General features: G+C 39.8%; 1 protein-coding gene across 1 annotated transcript in view; it reads left to right on the forward strand.

The window, feature by feature from the left end:
• The window catches only part of ITGA2 (integrin subunit alpha 2), a 109,708-nt gene that overhangs the window by 26,388 nt on the left and 66,476 nt on the right, over nt 1-16,844 (forward strand). Inside the window, exon 3 of the mRNA XM_030881962.2 lies at nt 5,246-5,366. Within this exon, the coding sequence (XP_030737822.2) occupies nt 5,246-5,366 (121 nt within the window). The remainder of the gene's footprint in view (nt 1-5,245; nt 5,367-16,844) is intronic.

Below are 16,844 nucleotides of genomic sequence, written 5' to 3' on the forward strand. Positions count from 1 at the left end.
TTTTGATGATGGCCATTCTGATTGGTGTGAGGTGATACCTCATTGTAGTTTCAATTTGCGTGTCTCTAATAATTAGTGATGTTGAGCAGCTTTTCATGTGCTTCTTGGCCATCTGTATGTCTTCTTTGGAGAAATGTCTATTTAGGTCTTCTGCCCATTTTTGATTAGGTTGTTTGTTTTCAACACAATGATTTGATACATGTATATATTGCAAAATGATTGCCACAATAAGACTAGTTAACATCTATTACCACACATAATTACAGATTTTTTTCTTGTGTTGAGAGCTTTTAAGATCTATTCTCTTAGCAACATTCAAACGTACAATACAGTATTATTAACTATAGTCACCATGCTGTACCTTACACCCCCCTGACTTATTTTATAACTAAAAGAGTTCTTGTATTTTTGTTTACTACTTAACAGACATTTCCTCCCAAAAATGCCAGCATACATCTGCAGGAATGGGCTAGAATGCAATAAGAGAGTCCTAGTTAAAAATGCTCCTCTCTTCCCAATTCTACCTCTTGCTTTGGGCCTTAATTCTCTTCTCTTAACATGAAATTTTTTCCCCTTTAACTCTCTGGATCTTTTTGCAAATGAACCCCTTCCGTGAAAAGCCAGCCCCACCTGCCCTTCAACGTATGTAGATATGCTTAAGTTTTGCATTAGCCACACAAATTAGACTTTCCTACCATCTTCTACTACAAATATGTATCATTGAGCTCTGACAGTGATACCATGGAAATCAAGACACTTCCTGACAAAATCTTGTGTTGCATATAGAATGATATATTTTGTTTAATACATTTATTTCTGCCCTTGTTTTCCAAAGATTTTGTTCCTTTCTGAGCTTCACTACATATTGAGAACAAAACTGGGTTAACTATATCTCATTACCAAACATATATTTATTTCTCTTTTGAATTATCTTATAATTTAAAATCAGGTTCCAGAATAAAGTGGGAGAATGAACTCCATTTTTACTTAAACTAATTCTTAATTATTAAAGTTTCCCAGAAATCTGTTTCAGAGATGAGCAGGAACTCTCAGGGCAGGAGGTGCTATAAAATTTTTAAATGAGTGGAAGAAAAAAGAAGTTTGCATTAATCAGTGCAATTAACTACCTGGTTTGCCTGTGGATATAAAAATGACAGCAAGCCAGGTTATAATCAAGGATGAAACACGACACCCTTTTAATTGTGGACAGAGAGGAAATTAGTTAACCCTCCAGGACATACATGGCAGTAAAGTTTCGTGAGATTCACTGAATACTTGGGCTCGGTTACTATCAACAAATATACAGCAAGGTCACCTTGGATAAGTACTTTGCTGCACTATTACTGCGTTCACAGGCATCCGCATGAGGACAGGGGGGAAGAGTTACACTCTGACATGACCCTGACAGGACAAGGCTGAAGTCACCTTGAAACTCACTGCATCTAATATAGACCTGGAATGTATAAATTAATAATCTATGACTTGCTGGGCCAGTTTCTCACCATCCCCATACTCTTCTCTTTCACTTCTCCATAATACTGAGCAGGATGTTCCTTGGGCCTGGAATGACCTTGGCCTTCCTCTTTATGCAGTGAATTCCAGCTCATCCTCCAAGGTCCATGGATTGCCACCTCTTCTATGAAGGCTTCAAACTCAGATGTACCCTCTTCTCAACTTTTGGATCAGGGTTCTTTTAGCTTTCTGAAATTTAATGCTTATCCCATGATGATATAATTGTTCATTATTTTATTCCAATTACCAGAATGAAAGCTCAAAGACAGCAGAGATCTTGTCTGTTTTGTTCATTGCTATATCTCCAGGACCTAGGAAAATGCCTCGCACAAAGGAGTTGGATAAATATTTTTTGAATGATTCATTTCTTAGTGTGTGGGCATGTTTGGGGGGTAAGGAAACACAATGAACCAAATAGGGTTGTTATTTTCCATATGATTCAGTTAATTTATGAGAACAGACATAGGAACACATTACTATGACCAGTGGGATTGTAAAGAGGAAATAGACATTGAATTAGACCGAATACTTACATTAAATTTATAGAAGCTAATTAGCTATCATAGGCAAAGTGTGAAATGGTGACATAGTGAGTTTTAAATATATATTTGAGAAAAATAAGTATAGTGAACTGAGATTGTCCAGATTTATCAAAAGTGGCAGACTCTTGAGGGAAAGATTGAAGTACAGGAAAGAAGAGATTTAGTATCAAGGAATGAAGGAGTGGTGATGGAGAAGGACATGTTTTGTGAGGAAAATGAGCAGACCGTTTATGAATGGAAATTCTGGACAATAAGTTTGAGAAGATGAGCCAGACCAAGACTCAGATATCAGCTACCAATTGTGTGACACTGAGCAAGAAAGACATCTAATCTCCATGAGTTGCAGTTTCCATATTTGTACATTGGTAATAATAGCTAGGTTTTGCTGTTTCACAAGGTTGGTGGGGATCAAATGAATCAAGATGATTCTGACATAGGCAGACAAACATAAGCATTAAGAAATAGTAGGCTACAAATTGGAATATACATTATGGTTTAAATATTGGAAAAAATACTGGAAGGAAATTAACTGCACTTGCATGAGAATGATATGATTATGAGTGATCTTTCTCCCCCTAATTTTGTCTATATTCCATATCATTATCAAAGAACACATATTCATTAAAAATTCATTTCATTCAACAAATATTACCCTAGGTGCTGGGAAAGTAGGAGTGAATAAAAGAAATAAGATCTGAGCTCTCAAGTCGCTTAGATTTTAGTAGGCAGAGAGACACAGAACAATACAGATACATAAGATCACTTCAGATGATAAGCGCTGCGATGTTGGGGTAATGATGGAGAAGGATGTTGCTGGTAGAGGAGTGAGGGGAGGTCTCTACGAGAACAGCAGAGACTTGAGCAAAGACTTAAATGGTGAATAGGTGGCAGGACACAAATACCGAGTGGGGAAGAGTGCTGTAGGCAGTGGGTCAAGCCGCTGCAAAGGCCATAAGCAGAATGAACCGGATGTGTTCAAGGGACAGAAGGAGAGCCAGAGTGGCTGGAGCACAGTGAGCGAGGACAGTGGTGGAAAGTGAAAGTCACCAGATACACAAGGGCCAGATCATGAAGGGCTTTTGAAACTGTGGTAAGGAAATTGGATTTTATTCTCAGACATTGGGGTATTTTAAGCAGAGAGATGAAATAATATGATTTACATTTTTTAATAGTTTATATATGTATGTATAGACACATGTATATATGTATGTAAACACATAGTATATACATATAAGTATGTATGTACACATTTGGGCGTATATATAATAAAATTTAACTGCTACGTGATAAAATGGACTCCATCGTGATTTCATGTCATGCCATGATCTGCCAAGGTCTAATTAATAGGGAAAAAAATGAGGTCATTATATATATAACCATATGTGGTCTTTCTAGCAAAAGATATTTTAAAAGAGGAGACAGTTTGATATCACCTCCCCAAGCTTTTACTAGTTTGTTAGATAATTGGTAACGTATTTAAATAGGATTTATTGAGTTCTGCACTATGGGGTAAAGTTAAACTGTTGATTGGAAACACCAATATTCTGAATGTCAGTTCTGGTTCTCTGCTTACTTTGCTACATTATTTTCGTTTGCATTTTATTTCCTGAAAAGTATAAAGAAGCAGTGGTGCATATCAAAAATAGATATTAAGGAGAAAATGTGCACATGTGAAGCCGTGTAGATTTTGCTACAGAGTATTTGAAAATTATGATTTGTCCTTCTCTTCCTGGCAACACATTTATTTCTAAAAAATAATAGTGACCTGAGCGCTCTTGAGTGAACAGATCCACAGTAGAATGATTTTGGCAGGTAAAGAGGCACGTCAACTACTTTAAGTCCCCAGAGCTTCATCACTGACCTCATTATTCCTTTGGAGCACATTTCAGAATCTGTCCCCAGAAGTACACGGGCATAATGGAAGAGCCAGCCCTTTTCCTCCATCCTTTCAATGCCTGAAACAATAAATTTATGAAATACTGTGCACTTTCAATGTGGCCCAGAAAGTGGGTTATTCCTTTGTGAAAACACATATTGATGGAACTTCGATGTCAGTTTTGAAAAGTCCACTCTGCCTTCAGTGTCTGCTAAGGTAACTCCTGATCTCAAACAGCTTGAAGTCTGTTCCCATCTCCATAGAGAATGTTAATATCCACACAATCTTCTTTCTCTAGAACATAAGATGACCAGCATTAATGCTATCAGTGTCAGAGGGGGAGACTTCATCAACCTTACTCTTTCCCCTCTTTCCCTTTCCATCACAAACAAGGTTTTTTAAAAAGGTCTATCCAGGCTTTATCCTATCAAGGCCTTTGTTGTTTCTGAAAATGAATATGATTTCTCGAACACTCAGAAAGAAGCATCAAAAAGCAAAACCACTTTTGCAGTTCCTGCTGGAATAAAAGATATGACCCCTTTCCCTTACATTTCATTCTCAGAAATGATCCTTTCTGAAAAAAATGATACAATTTTCAAGCAGCTGTGATTTTTTTTTTTTTACCTCCTTTGATGTATTCAGCAATGCTCTTTCAACAGACATTTCATATAGAGTTCGTGTCAAGGTCTTCAGGGAGATTCAGAAGAAATAGAAGATAACCTTCCAACCCTGCCCTTGGGTGGTTTAGAGTCTTGAATTAGGAAGGACAAATAGAACTGAAGTTACTTAATCCCTAGAGGTAATATGTTGTTTAAGAATTCAAGCTCTTCAGTCAGACAGCCCTGTGTTCAAATCCTGCCCTTCCCTTATCACTTTCTACCTGTGAGACACACTTATCTCCAGGAACCTCAGAAATTTCTGCAAAACAAATATAATATTAGCAATCAGGGAATTCCCTGGCTGTCCAGTGCTTAGGACTCCATGCTTCTGTTGCAGCGGACACAGGTTTGATCCCTGGTTGGGGAACTGAGATCCTGCAAGCCGTGCTGTGTGGCCAAAAAAAAAAAAACAATCATATTTTAGGATTTCTATGAAGATGAATGAAATAATGAATCATGGAAGTAGAGTACTTAGCATGGTGTCAGGGCCCCAAATTAGTACTTAAAAATCAGTAGCCACTATTTCTTGGTAAACATTGATAAAGAGAATAATTATTACTTCAAACACTTTTTTTAAGTGGCCTTTGATAATTATATTACAAACTTTTATTCACAAATTGTAAATATGGACTACGTTTTCATTTTTTCCTTCATAGGCATTTTAAATTGCTGTGTGGCGTACAATGTTGGTCTCCCGGAAGCAAAGATATTTTCTGGTCCTTCAAGTGAACAGTTTGGCTATGCAGTGCAGCAGTTCATAAATCCAGAAGGCAACTGGTAAGAATAGTCTCTTCTTTATGACTTCAGTAAAAACACTAAATAAATTTAATATTTGACTACAATTGCTTGTTCAGATTGGTGCATGTATATGTTATTAATGGGTAGTCCTCAAATATCCTTAAATGAAGGATTTTTCTTTGGGAGTCGGTAACTCTCAGATTAATAACTGATGGGATGGCATAAAGGTACTTTTTTTAAACCTAGATAGAAACTTTTCTATAAATATTCCATAGTAAATTCATAATACCAGGTTTTGACCATTTGATGTTAGATAGATAGATAGATAAATAGATTTGTCTTCCTTTCTTACTCTGTAAACTGGTATCCATTAGGCCTTGTAAATGCTCAGCTGGCTAGTGCTGCCGCTGGACCATTTCTAGGTGGTAGAATTGTTCCCTAAATTTTCTCCTTGAGCAAAGCTTTGTCTACTGGCTTCATTCTAAGTCAGCCTTCCCTACTCCAGGTGACAAAGGGTCCTCACAAGCATTCATGCTCCCTTTTGCAGCAGAAGGCTCCAGACAGACCCTAGCTCAACTAGAACTCTTTCCAAAGAATAAATGGGCTGTTGTTGGCTTATCAAATAAGGGCTATAATTTATACCTGTCAACTAAAAAAATTATTCACACCCTAAAAGATGAGAGTTACGTTTTATCTGGTGGGAAATTTTAGGACTTCAAGCCCTGGAGGCCGCATCTCAAGTAACCCTGAGAGAACTGCTCCCAGGAGGCGAGGGGGCAGCCAGGATATATAAGAGTTTTGCAACAAAGAGCAGGTAGTCTGAATGTCAAAAGAAGGAAAAGAATAAAATATATAGGAATAAACCTATCTAAGGAGACAAAAGACCTGTATGCAGAAAATTATAAGACACTGATGAAAGAAATTAAAGATGATACAAACAGATGGAGAGATATACCATGTTCTTGGATTGGAAAAATCAACATTGTGAACATGACTCTACTACCCAAAGCAATCTACAGATTCAATGCAATCCCTATCAAACTACCACTGGCATTTTTCACAGAACTAGAACAAAAAATTTCACAGTTTGTATGGAAACACAAAATGCCCCGAATAGCCAAAACAATCTTGAGAATGAAAAACGGAGCTGGAGGAATCAGGCTCCCTGACTTCCGACTATACTACAAAGCTACAGTAATCAAGACAGTATGGTACTGGCACAAAAACAGAAAGACAGATCAATGGAACAGGATAGAAAGCCCAGAGATAAACCCACACACATATGGTCACCTTATCTTTTATAAAGGAGGCAGGAATGTACAGTGGAGAAAGGACAGCCTCTTCAATAAGTGGTGCTGGGAAAACTGGACAGCTACATGTAAAAGTATGAGATTAGATCACTCCCTAACACCATACACAAAAGTAAGCTCAAAATGGATTAAAGACCTAAATGTAAGGCCAGAAACTATCAAACTCTTAGAGGAAAACATAAGCAGAACAATCTATGACATAAATCACAGCAAGATCCTTTTTGACCCACCTCCTAGAGAAATGGAAATAAAAACAAAAATAAACAAATGGGACCTAATGAAACTTAAAATCTTTTGCACAGCAAAGGAAACCATAAACAAGACCAAAAGACAACCCTCAGAATGGGAGAAAATATTTGCAAATGAAGAAACTGACAAAGGATTAATCTCCAAAATTTATAAGCAGCTCATGCAGCTCAATAACAAAAAAACAAACAACCCAATCCAAAAATGGGCAGAAGATCTAAATAGACACTTCTCCAAAGAAGATATACAGGTTGCCAACAAACACATGAAAGAATGCTCAACATCATTAATCATTAGAGAAATGCAAATCAAAACTACAATGAGATATCATCTCACACCAGTCAGAATGGCCATCATCAAAAAATCTACAAACAATAAATGCTGGAGAGGGTGTGGAGAAAAGGGAACACTCTTGCACTGCTGGTGGGAATGTCAATTGGTACAGCCACTATGGAGAACAGTATAGAGGTTCCTTAAAAAGCTACAAATGGAAGTACCATACGACCCAGCAATCCCACTACTGGGCATATATCCTGAGAAAACCATAATTCAAAAAGAGTCATGTACCAAAATGTTCATTGCAGCTCTATTTACAATAGCCCAGAGATGGAAACAACCTAAGTGTCCATCATCGGATGAATGGATAAAGAAGATGTGGCACATATATACAATGGAATATTACTCAGGCATAGAAAGAAAAGAAATTGAGTTAATTGTAGTGAGGTGGATGGACCTAGAGTCTGTCATACAGAGTGAAGTAAGTCAGAAAGAGAAAGACAAATACCATATGCTAACACATATATATGGAATCTAAGGGGGAAAAAAATGTCATGAAGAACCTAGGGGTAGGACAGGAGTAAAGAAGACACAGACCTACTAGAGAATGGACTTGAGGATATGGGGAGGGGGAAGGGTAAGCTGTGACAAAGCGAGAGAGTGGCATGGACATATATACACTACCAAACGTAAAATAGATAGCTAGTGGGAAGCAGCCGCATAGCACAGGGAGATCAGCTCGGTGCTCTGTGACCACCTAGAGGGGTGGGATAGGGAGGGTGGGAGGGTGGGAGACGCAAGAAGGAAGAGATATGGGAACATATGTATACGTATAACTGATTCACTTTGTTATAAAGCAGAAACTAACACACCATTGTAAAGCAATTATACTCCAATAAAGATGTAAAAAACTTAATTAAAAAAAAAGATTACTGTTAATTAAAGAAAGCAGATATGTCAAGTTAAAGAATTTAGCGCTTTTCTATGTAGGGGAGATGCAAGAATCTGAACTCACTGAAATCATTCCTTTGATGTGCACCTCAGCTATCTGGGGCCAGTATCCTGTGTTTTCGTACCCTGAGTTTCCTCAGGGCTCACGGAAGGGAGTGGCTGCAGTCTGTTGGCTGCCAGATGGCAGGTGTTCTTTCCTTCCTGTGCCCTCAGGGCTCATCAGCTCATCATCGGCTGTGGCTGCAATGCTGATGACTGTGGCATCCTTTGTTTACTGACATGGCAGGCAGTATTCCATCTTTCATACCCTTTTTCCTGTGTGAACTTATGTAAAAAATGGAATTCAAAGAAACACTTATCCACATTTTGAAGCGTGCCTGTCTGTATGATGGGGAAGCAAAATGAAATTATCACTTATACGGGTAGTGTGTCACAGAAGACATCTTGGAGGAGGTGAATCATGAGGTGGGTCTTAAGAGTGGAGATGAACAGGTGGGAGAATATTGTGAACTCATTCCTGCTTCAGAGCTTCGGTGCACACGCTTTTCTCCTGGAAGGGACAGTCTTCCCAAGATTTTGTCTCTTATTTCTCAGTTTTGCTCAAATGCCTTGCTCAGAGAGACCTTTCAGAGCCAGCAATTAGCACTTCACAACACCTCCCAGTCACCCTCTAGCCTTTTATGTTGGTTTTTTTTCTAAATAGCAGTTAGTACTATCTGAAATTATCTTTATATGTTTGTGTGCTCATTATGCATCTTCTGCTCTGTCTCCGAGGATAGGGACATTGCTTTGTGCACTGGTACGTGCTCAGAACCCAGAGTACCACCTGGCATCGAGTAGAGGGGTCACTAACTACTTGTTGAATTACTGAATGAAAGCCCTAGTCCCCACTGATTCACCCGAGGTAGTCTACAAAGTGATCTCTAGCAGACAGACTTACGTAGGCTCTGGACAAGACCTTCAGACGCACTCTCATGGTCCACTTCATAAGTGTGGCCTTGCTGAGGACAACCTGGCATTAAACTTGAGGTTATTCTTTTTAAGTAACAGTTTTTCTGGGACAGAGAAAGAGGCACCATTAGCAATAGATGCTGATAGGGATGATAAGTCTGTCAAGGATTGTAGGCAACTCAAGCACTGGCCACACTGCAGGTTGGAAGTTAAGACCAAAAGGGACAAAGTTGACAGGAACCTAGCAGGCAGAGTCCTGGCAAAGTGAGCCACATCTCCTTTCTCTTTCCAGGACTCCCTCTAAGCACACAAAGTGTTGCTAAAAGACAAATATGTTAACAGTTTATGGTGAGATTCTGGTGCTGATGGTGTTATGTCAAGACCGGGGACACCAGGCATTCCTAAATCCAGCCTTGACCTTCTCATGACATTCTGGAAAGATACATAAACACAAGACAATGGTTAGTGGCCAACAAGGTAGCACTCTACTATTGGCTGGGCTGTGCTTTTAGCTCCACTATAGAGCTTTCTGGTTAGATGTAGTATGAGGCTTACTGAGGCCTTCCTTCCCTCAAGCCTCCGTATAACCACCAGCTGGTATGTGCATACCCCACCCCCAGGAAGAAGAGAAGGGAGCATCTTACCTGAGGGCTACAGCCTGTGAAGGTGTGAAGCAGAAGGGAAAGAGAACAGAACTTGGCCTGGCATGCCAGGCTGGGTCCCTCACTGATCTGGCCTTGTAACATCCAAGTCACGGACATGATTTTCTAACGCACCACAGGCTGGATGCTATGTGAGGTGCAGGAAGTACAAAACAGAGACCTTGACTTTAAGGCACGTGGAGTGGAGTCAGTGAGGAAGATGGATGTGCAGAGCAGGCAGTCGTGAATAGCGCCAGAGGCATAAGTGCCAACCCCATAGTCAACAGCATGTGTGTGCCTTTAGTGTCACTTGCTATATTAACTTCCTATTAAAAGCTCCTTTTCTGAAAGTGAAGCTAAATTTTCTGAAGATCTAGCTCTCTAAAGAAGCTAAATTCTTTAACTTGACATATCTGGTTTTCTTTAATGAACAGTCATCTTTTCACGTTCAGACTACCTGCCCTTTGTTGCAAAACTCTTATATATCCTGGCTCCCCCCTCGCCTCCTGGGAGCAGTGCTCTCAGGGTTACTTGAGATGCGGCCTCCAGGGCTTGAAGTCCTAAAATTTCCCACCGGATAAAACATAACTCTCATCTTTTAGGGTGTGAATAATTTTTTTAGTTGACAGGTATAAATTATAGCCCTTATTTGATAAGCCAACAACAGCCCATTTATTCTTTGGAAAGAGTTCTAGTTGAGCTAGGATCTGTCTGAAGGCTTCTGCTGCAAAAGGGAGCATGAATGCTTGTGAGGACCCTTTGTCACCTGGAGTAGGGAACGCTGACTTAGAATGAAGCCAGTAGACAGAAACCAAGTCCTGGGACACTAAAGGGACAGGGTTCCATCCTGACCTCTCTCACTAGCTGGCCCTGCTAAGGTGCCTTGCTTAGAGGGCAGGGATGAGCACGATCCAGGTGAGTGGGCTTTCCCGCTCCAGTGCTGGGGTGGCCGTGGGTAGGTCCAGCAGCGTTCACAATCCTGCGGCTCAAGGAACATAACACGAAACTTGGAATCCAGAGTTGCCTGTTTGCTTTGACAATTGGCACCGTGCCCTTCCCCACTCCTAATTTATGACAATTGCACAGACATTATGGGAGTAGCAGATGTGGGAAAGACTGTTTAAACATTAACTTTTCTTCTGATACTAATCAAGTTAACCTCGGGCACAGAAAGTGATTTTACTATGAATTTCTTTAATAAACTGTGAGTGTTTTTCCCTTAGACTTTATATACGTAGTACACACTCACACACACATCCCTTTATTTTTTTTACTCCCTACTGCCTGTTGTGAAGCTACTATCTTGGCCGTGTTTTCCTCTGATCGCTTGGACTTTCTTTACAATCTGTCTTGTTGAGCCCTGACTCTATCTTTCAGCCCTTTCCTGCCTTCTGACAACTCGTTTAGAGCTCTAGTCTGAGTTTTCTTAAATCACACTCCACTATTTTTAAAGTACAACTTTAGCTGTTCCATATGTCCCATTTTTCTAAGAATTTATAGGCATATTTTGCACTGGGATCTACAAGATTTTAACAAAATAATCTTGACTCCTTTGCTAGTTTTGTTTATTATACTTTTATTACACTGTGGACTTTTATTCTAAAAACAGTAGTAATACGGCTTTGCAAATTCTTGAAACTTTCTCATGGTCTCCCATGAGCTGGATGACTTTAAGAGCAAGATTACCTCACAAATAGAGCACCAGAGCACTCTACCTGTGTGGAAAGCTGTGGTCTCTTCTCCCCTGAGTGAGACCCACAGAGGGTCATTCCGCTTTGGAGCCCTCGCTTTATACACAGGATGTCCGAATGTAGGTGATGCAATCCTTATCACGAACAGTTACACAAAGGATCGTGATATGGTTAAAGTCATTTCCTGGAATCTTGTGGTGATATGCACTCTTTCTGTTTGTCTCATCTGAGGGCCTGTCCCAAGAACCGTTTGAGCTCATTATATGACTCAAAAACCTTAGGACACTGTAATCGCTTGTGTGACGAGGACTGTCTGGGAATTGAGGGTATTTCCAGTTGTAGAAATGTATTTTCTTGTTCTATTGAGGACCAGTGCATGCTTGTTCTTTAAGAGGAGAAATATAATGAACAAGTGTCATAGCCAAAAAAAAAAACCTTCCATCTATATATAGTATAGCTTTTACTTTTTATAAATTTATTTATTTATTTAATTTATTTTGGCTGCATTGGGTCCTCATTGCTGCACATGGGCTTCCTCTAGATGCGTTGAGCGGGGGCTACTCTTTGTTGAGGTGCATGGGCTTCTCATTGCGGTGGCTTCTCTTGTTGCGGAGCGGGCTCAGTAGTTGTGGCTCATGGGCTCTAGAGCGCAGGCTCAGTAGTTGTGGCACACGGGCTTAGTTGCTCCACGACACATGGGATCTTCCTGGACCAGGGCTCGAACCCATGTCCCCTGCATCGGCAGGTGGATTCTTAACCACTGAGCCATGAGGGAAGTCCCCATTTTTACTTTTTAATTAAGAAAAATTGTAGTAAAGCATTATGTGTGTTACAAATATAACAGATTGTACAAAATATCTCTTGTAGAGAATTTTAGATAAATACTAAAGAAGTAACATTCAATTCTGCAACAGACATCAAAGATTATGTTGTATAGTACATTGGTAATACCAATACTGGTAAGTTCTTTGCCAAACACCTAATACTCATGATGAATCTTTAAGAGCTTTGTCAAATAATTACCCATTTTACAAATGAGAGGAGAGGAGTGAGACTTAGAAAGCTTTATTAGTTCGCCTAAGTTTACAGAGCTAAGAAGTAATAAGCATAGGGTAGATGAATGCAAACAGAGGTAAGGTGTTCCAAGTGGACATATTTTTATAAGCAACCAGGGAAGAAAGTGGCAGAATGTAATTGGCATTTATAAATAATATTTAAATATAATTTTCATATAAACTTTATAAAGTAAGATAAACTTCATTTAGCATTTTGAATGAAAAATTGTTACAGAAAAGGGTTGCCTGGGATGACAGTTCCCATCTGTCTTTTCATTCTCTCATAGACAGGGATTTGTCATATAAATCAAGAGCCAGAACAGAAGGGCTTTACCCTCAGCTTCCCCATCACTAGCTGGGTGACTTTGGGAAAGTCACACAACCTCTCTAGAGCACAAAGAAAATGCCATCCTGACCAAACCAGAAGTTTTTAGCACCTTGTGAGAGAATAAAACACTTCAAAAACTAAACTACTGTGCACATATGCGGTACTCTCATTAGCTCCTTGTAAAAATATACAGGAGGAAAATCAGGATTTTAAATAACTAGTTCCTCCCCACCTCCCCCCACTGCCTCATCCTCAGCCATTTCTCATCTGTCACTTTAGCTTTGGTCCATTTCTTCTTCTTCTTGGCCAAGGATGCTATTCTGATCCCTTTTCCAAAATAATCATGTCTTCGTCTTTCATTATGTAGCCTTTAAATGTTAGCCAATATCCTCCTTTATGTCTCTTTCCAAAGGTAAAATTCTCTTGACAGGTTTTCCTGGTAGTGCCATTTAACATGCTTACGTTGCTTATTCACAAGGTTTGCTTTTATTTTAAATCCATGACATATATATTCCTTTCTGTTCTTCCATTACATTTTAGTTATTTTCACCAACTTCTAAACTTAGTCATGTTTTTGATTCCGCAAAGGCATTAGAAGTCTGACTGTAATATATCCTTGCAGTTTTAAGTTTAAAAAACTTACTGTTAACATTTTTATAACTAATTATTATGCTATTGTCATGTACTTAAACCAACACTATTAATATAGGTATACAAAGTGGCGTGTTTCCTATCAACAATGACTTTCCCTTGGCTGGCAGTAGGGGCAGGGTAAGTAGGGAACCAAGTACCTTTTAGACCCCCATGGACCACTCTAGTTGAGTTGATTCTAGTTGATTCACCTACCTTTGTCACATCATAGTTGTTAATTTTTTTCCACTAAGTTAAGGTTATCTTTATAGCTAAATTTTTTAAATGGTTTGCATTATAGTAGAAAGGGCACTTGAAATGTTCCCTGCTCTGGACACAAATTTGTATGCCCATCTTTTGTGACTTGCATGTGGAATAGATCTGCTGCTCCGGAGTATCTGGAGACCTTCAGTGATCTGTGGAACTCCTCTGTGCCTCACCAGCTAGTCTTATCATTTTAAGCTTTCCTCTGTGTTAATGCCTGAATGTCTGTTTTTAGAATGAGTTCATTCACGATGGTGCTGGGACTCACACACACACACACACACACCTTCCTGGCGGCTACTTGTCTGAAACTTTTCCATCCATCAACTCCGTCCGAAGAAGGATCTGGTTAATGCTAAGTGGCACAGGTGGAACCTATTTGTTAATTTACTTAGGGCCCAGGTGACAGGACAACAGTGAGTAGCTCTCCTGGAAGAGTTCTAAGTCAGCTTAATACGGCAGAAAGAATTGGAGGTTTGCAGTGAAAGGGCAGATCTAGACTTTGCTGCTCATCAGACAGAGTCAGTTTCTTTATATGAAAACAGGAGTAGTCATAATATTTGATCTCACAGAGTATTTATAAGGATCAAAGAAGATCCTTATAAAATAAAGGATAAAATGTGCTTTATAAAGTGTAAAGTAGTTTACAAATATGGTTGCTTTTCCAGTTCTTAGCACTGATAGCCATCTGCCGAAGCACCTATTTAAAAGGTACTATCTCATGGGCTTTGACTTATAAAAATGTGTGACCTTAAAAGCATTCCTTTCCTCCCCGCCGGGGCACAAGAATGTGGAATTTATACCATCACAAGACTTTAAATGGACTATTTTGGCTTTTGAGTTTAACTTCAGGAAAACTGCATGTTGGATGAGTCAACGTAACAGAATCAGTTTTTATGGATTCAATTGCTTCCAGTGCAAAAGCTAATTTCCAGGATTTTTGTGAGACAGAACAGTAGGCTTAAGATGTTCTAGCAGTAATGAAGTCGGTGGACTTCGCACTGGGGAACTGAAAGACCTTGAGAGTGTAGCCGTCCCACTGTTTGAGGAAGTGATCTGGCGGCCACAGAAGTCTGAGGCAGCATGATGAGGCCAGGAGACTGAAACTGCCTTTCAACGTATGCCAAAGAGTTTAGCTATTAAATTTATAATTGCAGTGTTTCCCAGCCAAGAGCTGAAAATGAACTCTCTTACCCATCTTCTCCCTTCCTAGAGATGTGAAGTCTTACAGGTGAATTCTTCCCATCACCAGCTCCTTTTATGTTCCAAGCAGGTAGCCATATGGAACTCAGCGGACTCCTTGTGTTGTCAATGGCCTGGAACTAAATATAAGGAATAGTATTTATATTTATAAGCTGTAGGCTTTGAAATTTCTCATCTTAATGTGGGTATTATATGTAGTAAGCTTCTAATGGCAAACAAAATACCACCATGGATGGCTGATAGACATCGCCAACTGAAAACACCTCCTCCTGACCTTCTGAGCTTCCCTTGCCTCAAAATCTTGCTCTACTGACCGTATCCCCCTTATCTGATGATGGCCGCTCGGTTGCTTTTAGTTCTAGCTGAAAACCTTGGGGTCATCCTTTGGGGTTTTTTTTTTATTATTATTCAAACACTAACCTCTCAAGAAATCCTGCTGGCCCTACCTTCAAAATATATCTGAAATAAGGACACTTGTCACCACCTTCCCTTCTGCCAGCCCCGTAGGAGCCTGGCATCACCTCTTGCCTGTACTATCCCAGGTGCCTTCTAAGCGCTTCACCTGTTCTGCCTTTACCCCCATGCAATCATTCTCAACAGAGAAGCCTTCAAAATCCTTCTAAAATATGTCAGATCATACCGCTACTGTGCTCAGAACACTCCAATGACTTTCTTTCTCATAGTTCACTCAGAGGGAAAACTGAGTCCTTATGATTTCATACAAGGCTCTGCAAGATCTGGGCCCATTACCAGCATGACCTCATCTCTTACAATTTCCCCCTTGTGCATTCTGGTCCAGCCACAGGGCTTTTGCACTTGCTGTTCCCATAGCCAGGACTATTCCTGGCTCTTACGGTTTTACTCCTTTCCCTCCATCTACTCTTTACTTAAATGTCACCTCAGTGAGGCCTTCCCTGGCCCTCCTAATAAAGATTATAACACCCTCCACCTCACGCTCCTAACTTTATCCTCCTCACTTTTCCCACAAAGCACTGATCACTATCACCATATGTTTTACTTACTTATTACACTTATTGTCTGTCTTTTCCCACTAGAATGTAGCCTCTGTGAGGCCATAAATTTTTGACTGACTTACTCTCTAATATCTCCCCAGTGCCTAGAATTGAGTCTGGCACACAGTTGGCCTGGCCACCAGGTACAGTGTCACAGGTTGTATACTGCACAAGGCCAGGGCACACCATGCATGTGGGAATGGTACCTGCTAGAGCTGTGCAACATGTCAGCCCCCAAAGATCTTAAAAAACATTTATTGAATCAAACAAAACATGCTTTGCCCTAGTCAATATTTTTAAGTGCACCTCTGTCCATAATCTCTGGAAAAGTCTCTAGTATCGAAGGAACGCTTGGAGAGTTTAGAAAATCACAGACCAAAGGAAGATATTTATAACAGCCCCCGGATTGTGGGTTTAAAACTACCTACACCACCGTAAATACTGTTTACTAACTAAACAAAGTATTTTGAATTCCACTGGAGGTGGGCAGATTTGCTATGTTTTGGAACTCTATATAATCACTATTTTCCCACAAGATAATTGAACAGTAAGTGTTATTTTAAGTCGTCTTGGAAGAATTCCCAGTTCCACTGTAGGAAAAGAGGAGTTTATATCTTGGGATTTTGTTTTGTTTTGAGAATCAGCACGCACGACTGTTCACGCAGCTCTTTGTCTGGTTGTGATTAAATTAAATCCATAACTTCAAAGAGGCTTTGCCGCATTTCAGCAGGGTTTACCTACCAACGTATCCTATTCCAAACCTTTATAACATTCTCTCCTGGCATGTTTCTTCCTGCTACAGCTGATTACATAAAATTTTATAGATAAATATATCTGCCTCCCTCATCTTTCTGTCTGATTAATTTGAGAATGTCACAGTTCCCTCGGAGTAACCATGGGTGATGTCATAGCCTTTCCTTGTGAGGATGAGTTGTCAGGAACAAGGATTTCACTAGGT

The sequence above is a fragment of the Globicephala melas genome, chromosome 3 (genome assembly GCF_963455315.2).
Source record: "Globicephala melas chromosome 3, mGloMel1.2, whole genome shotgun sequence".
NCBI lineage: Eukaryota > Metazoa > Chordata > Mammalia > Artiodactyla > Delphinidae > Globicephala > Globicephala melas.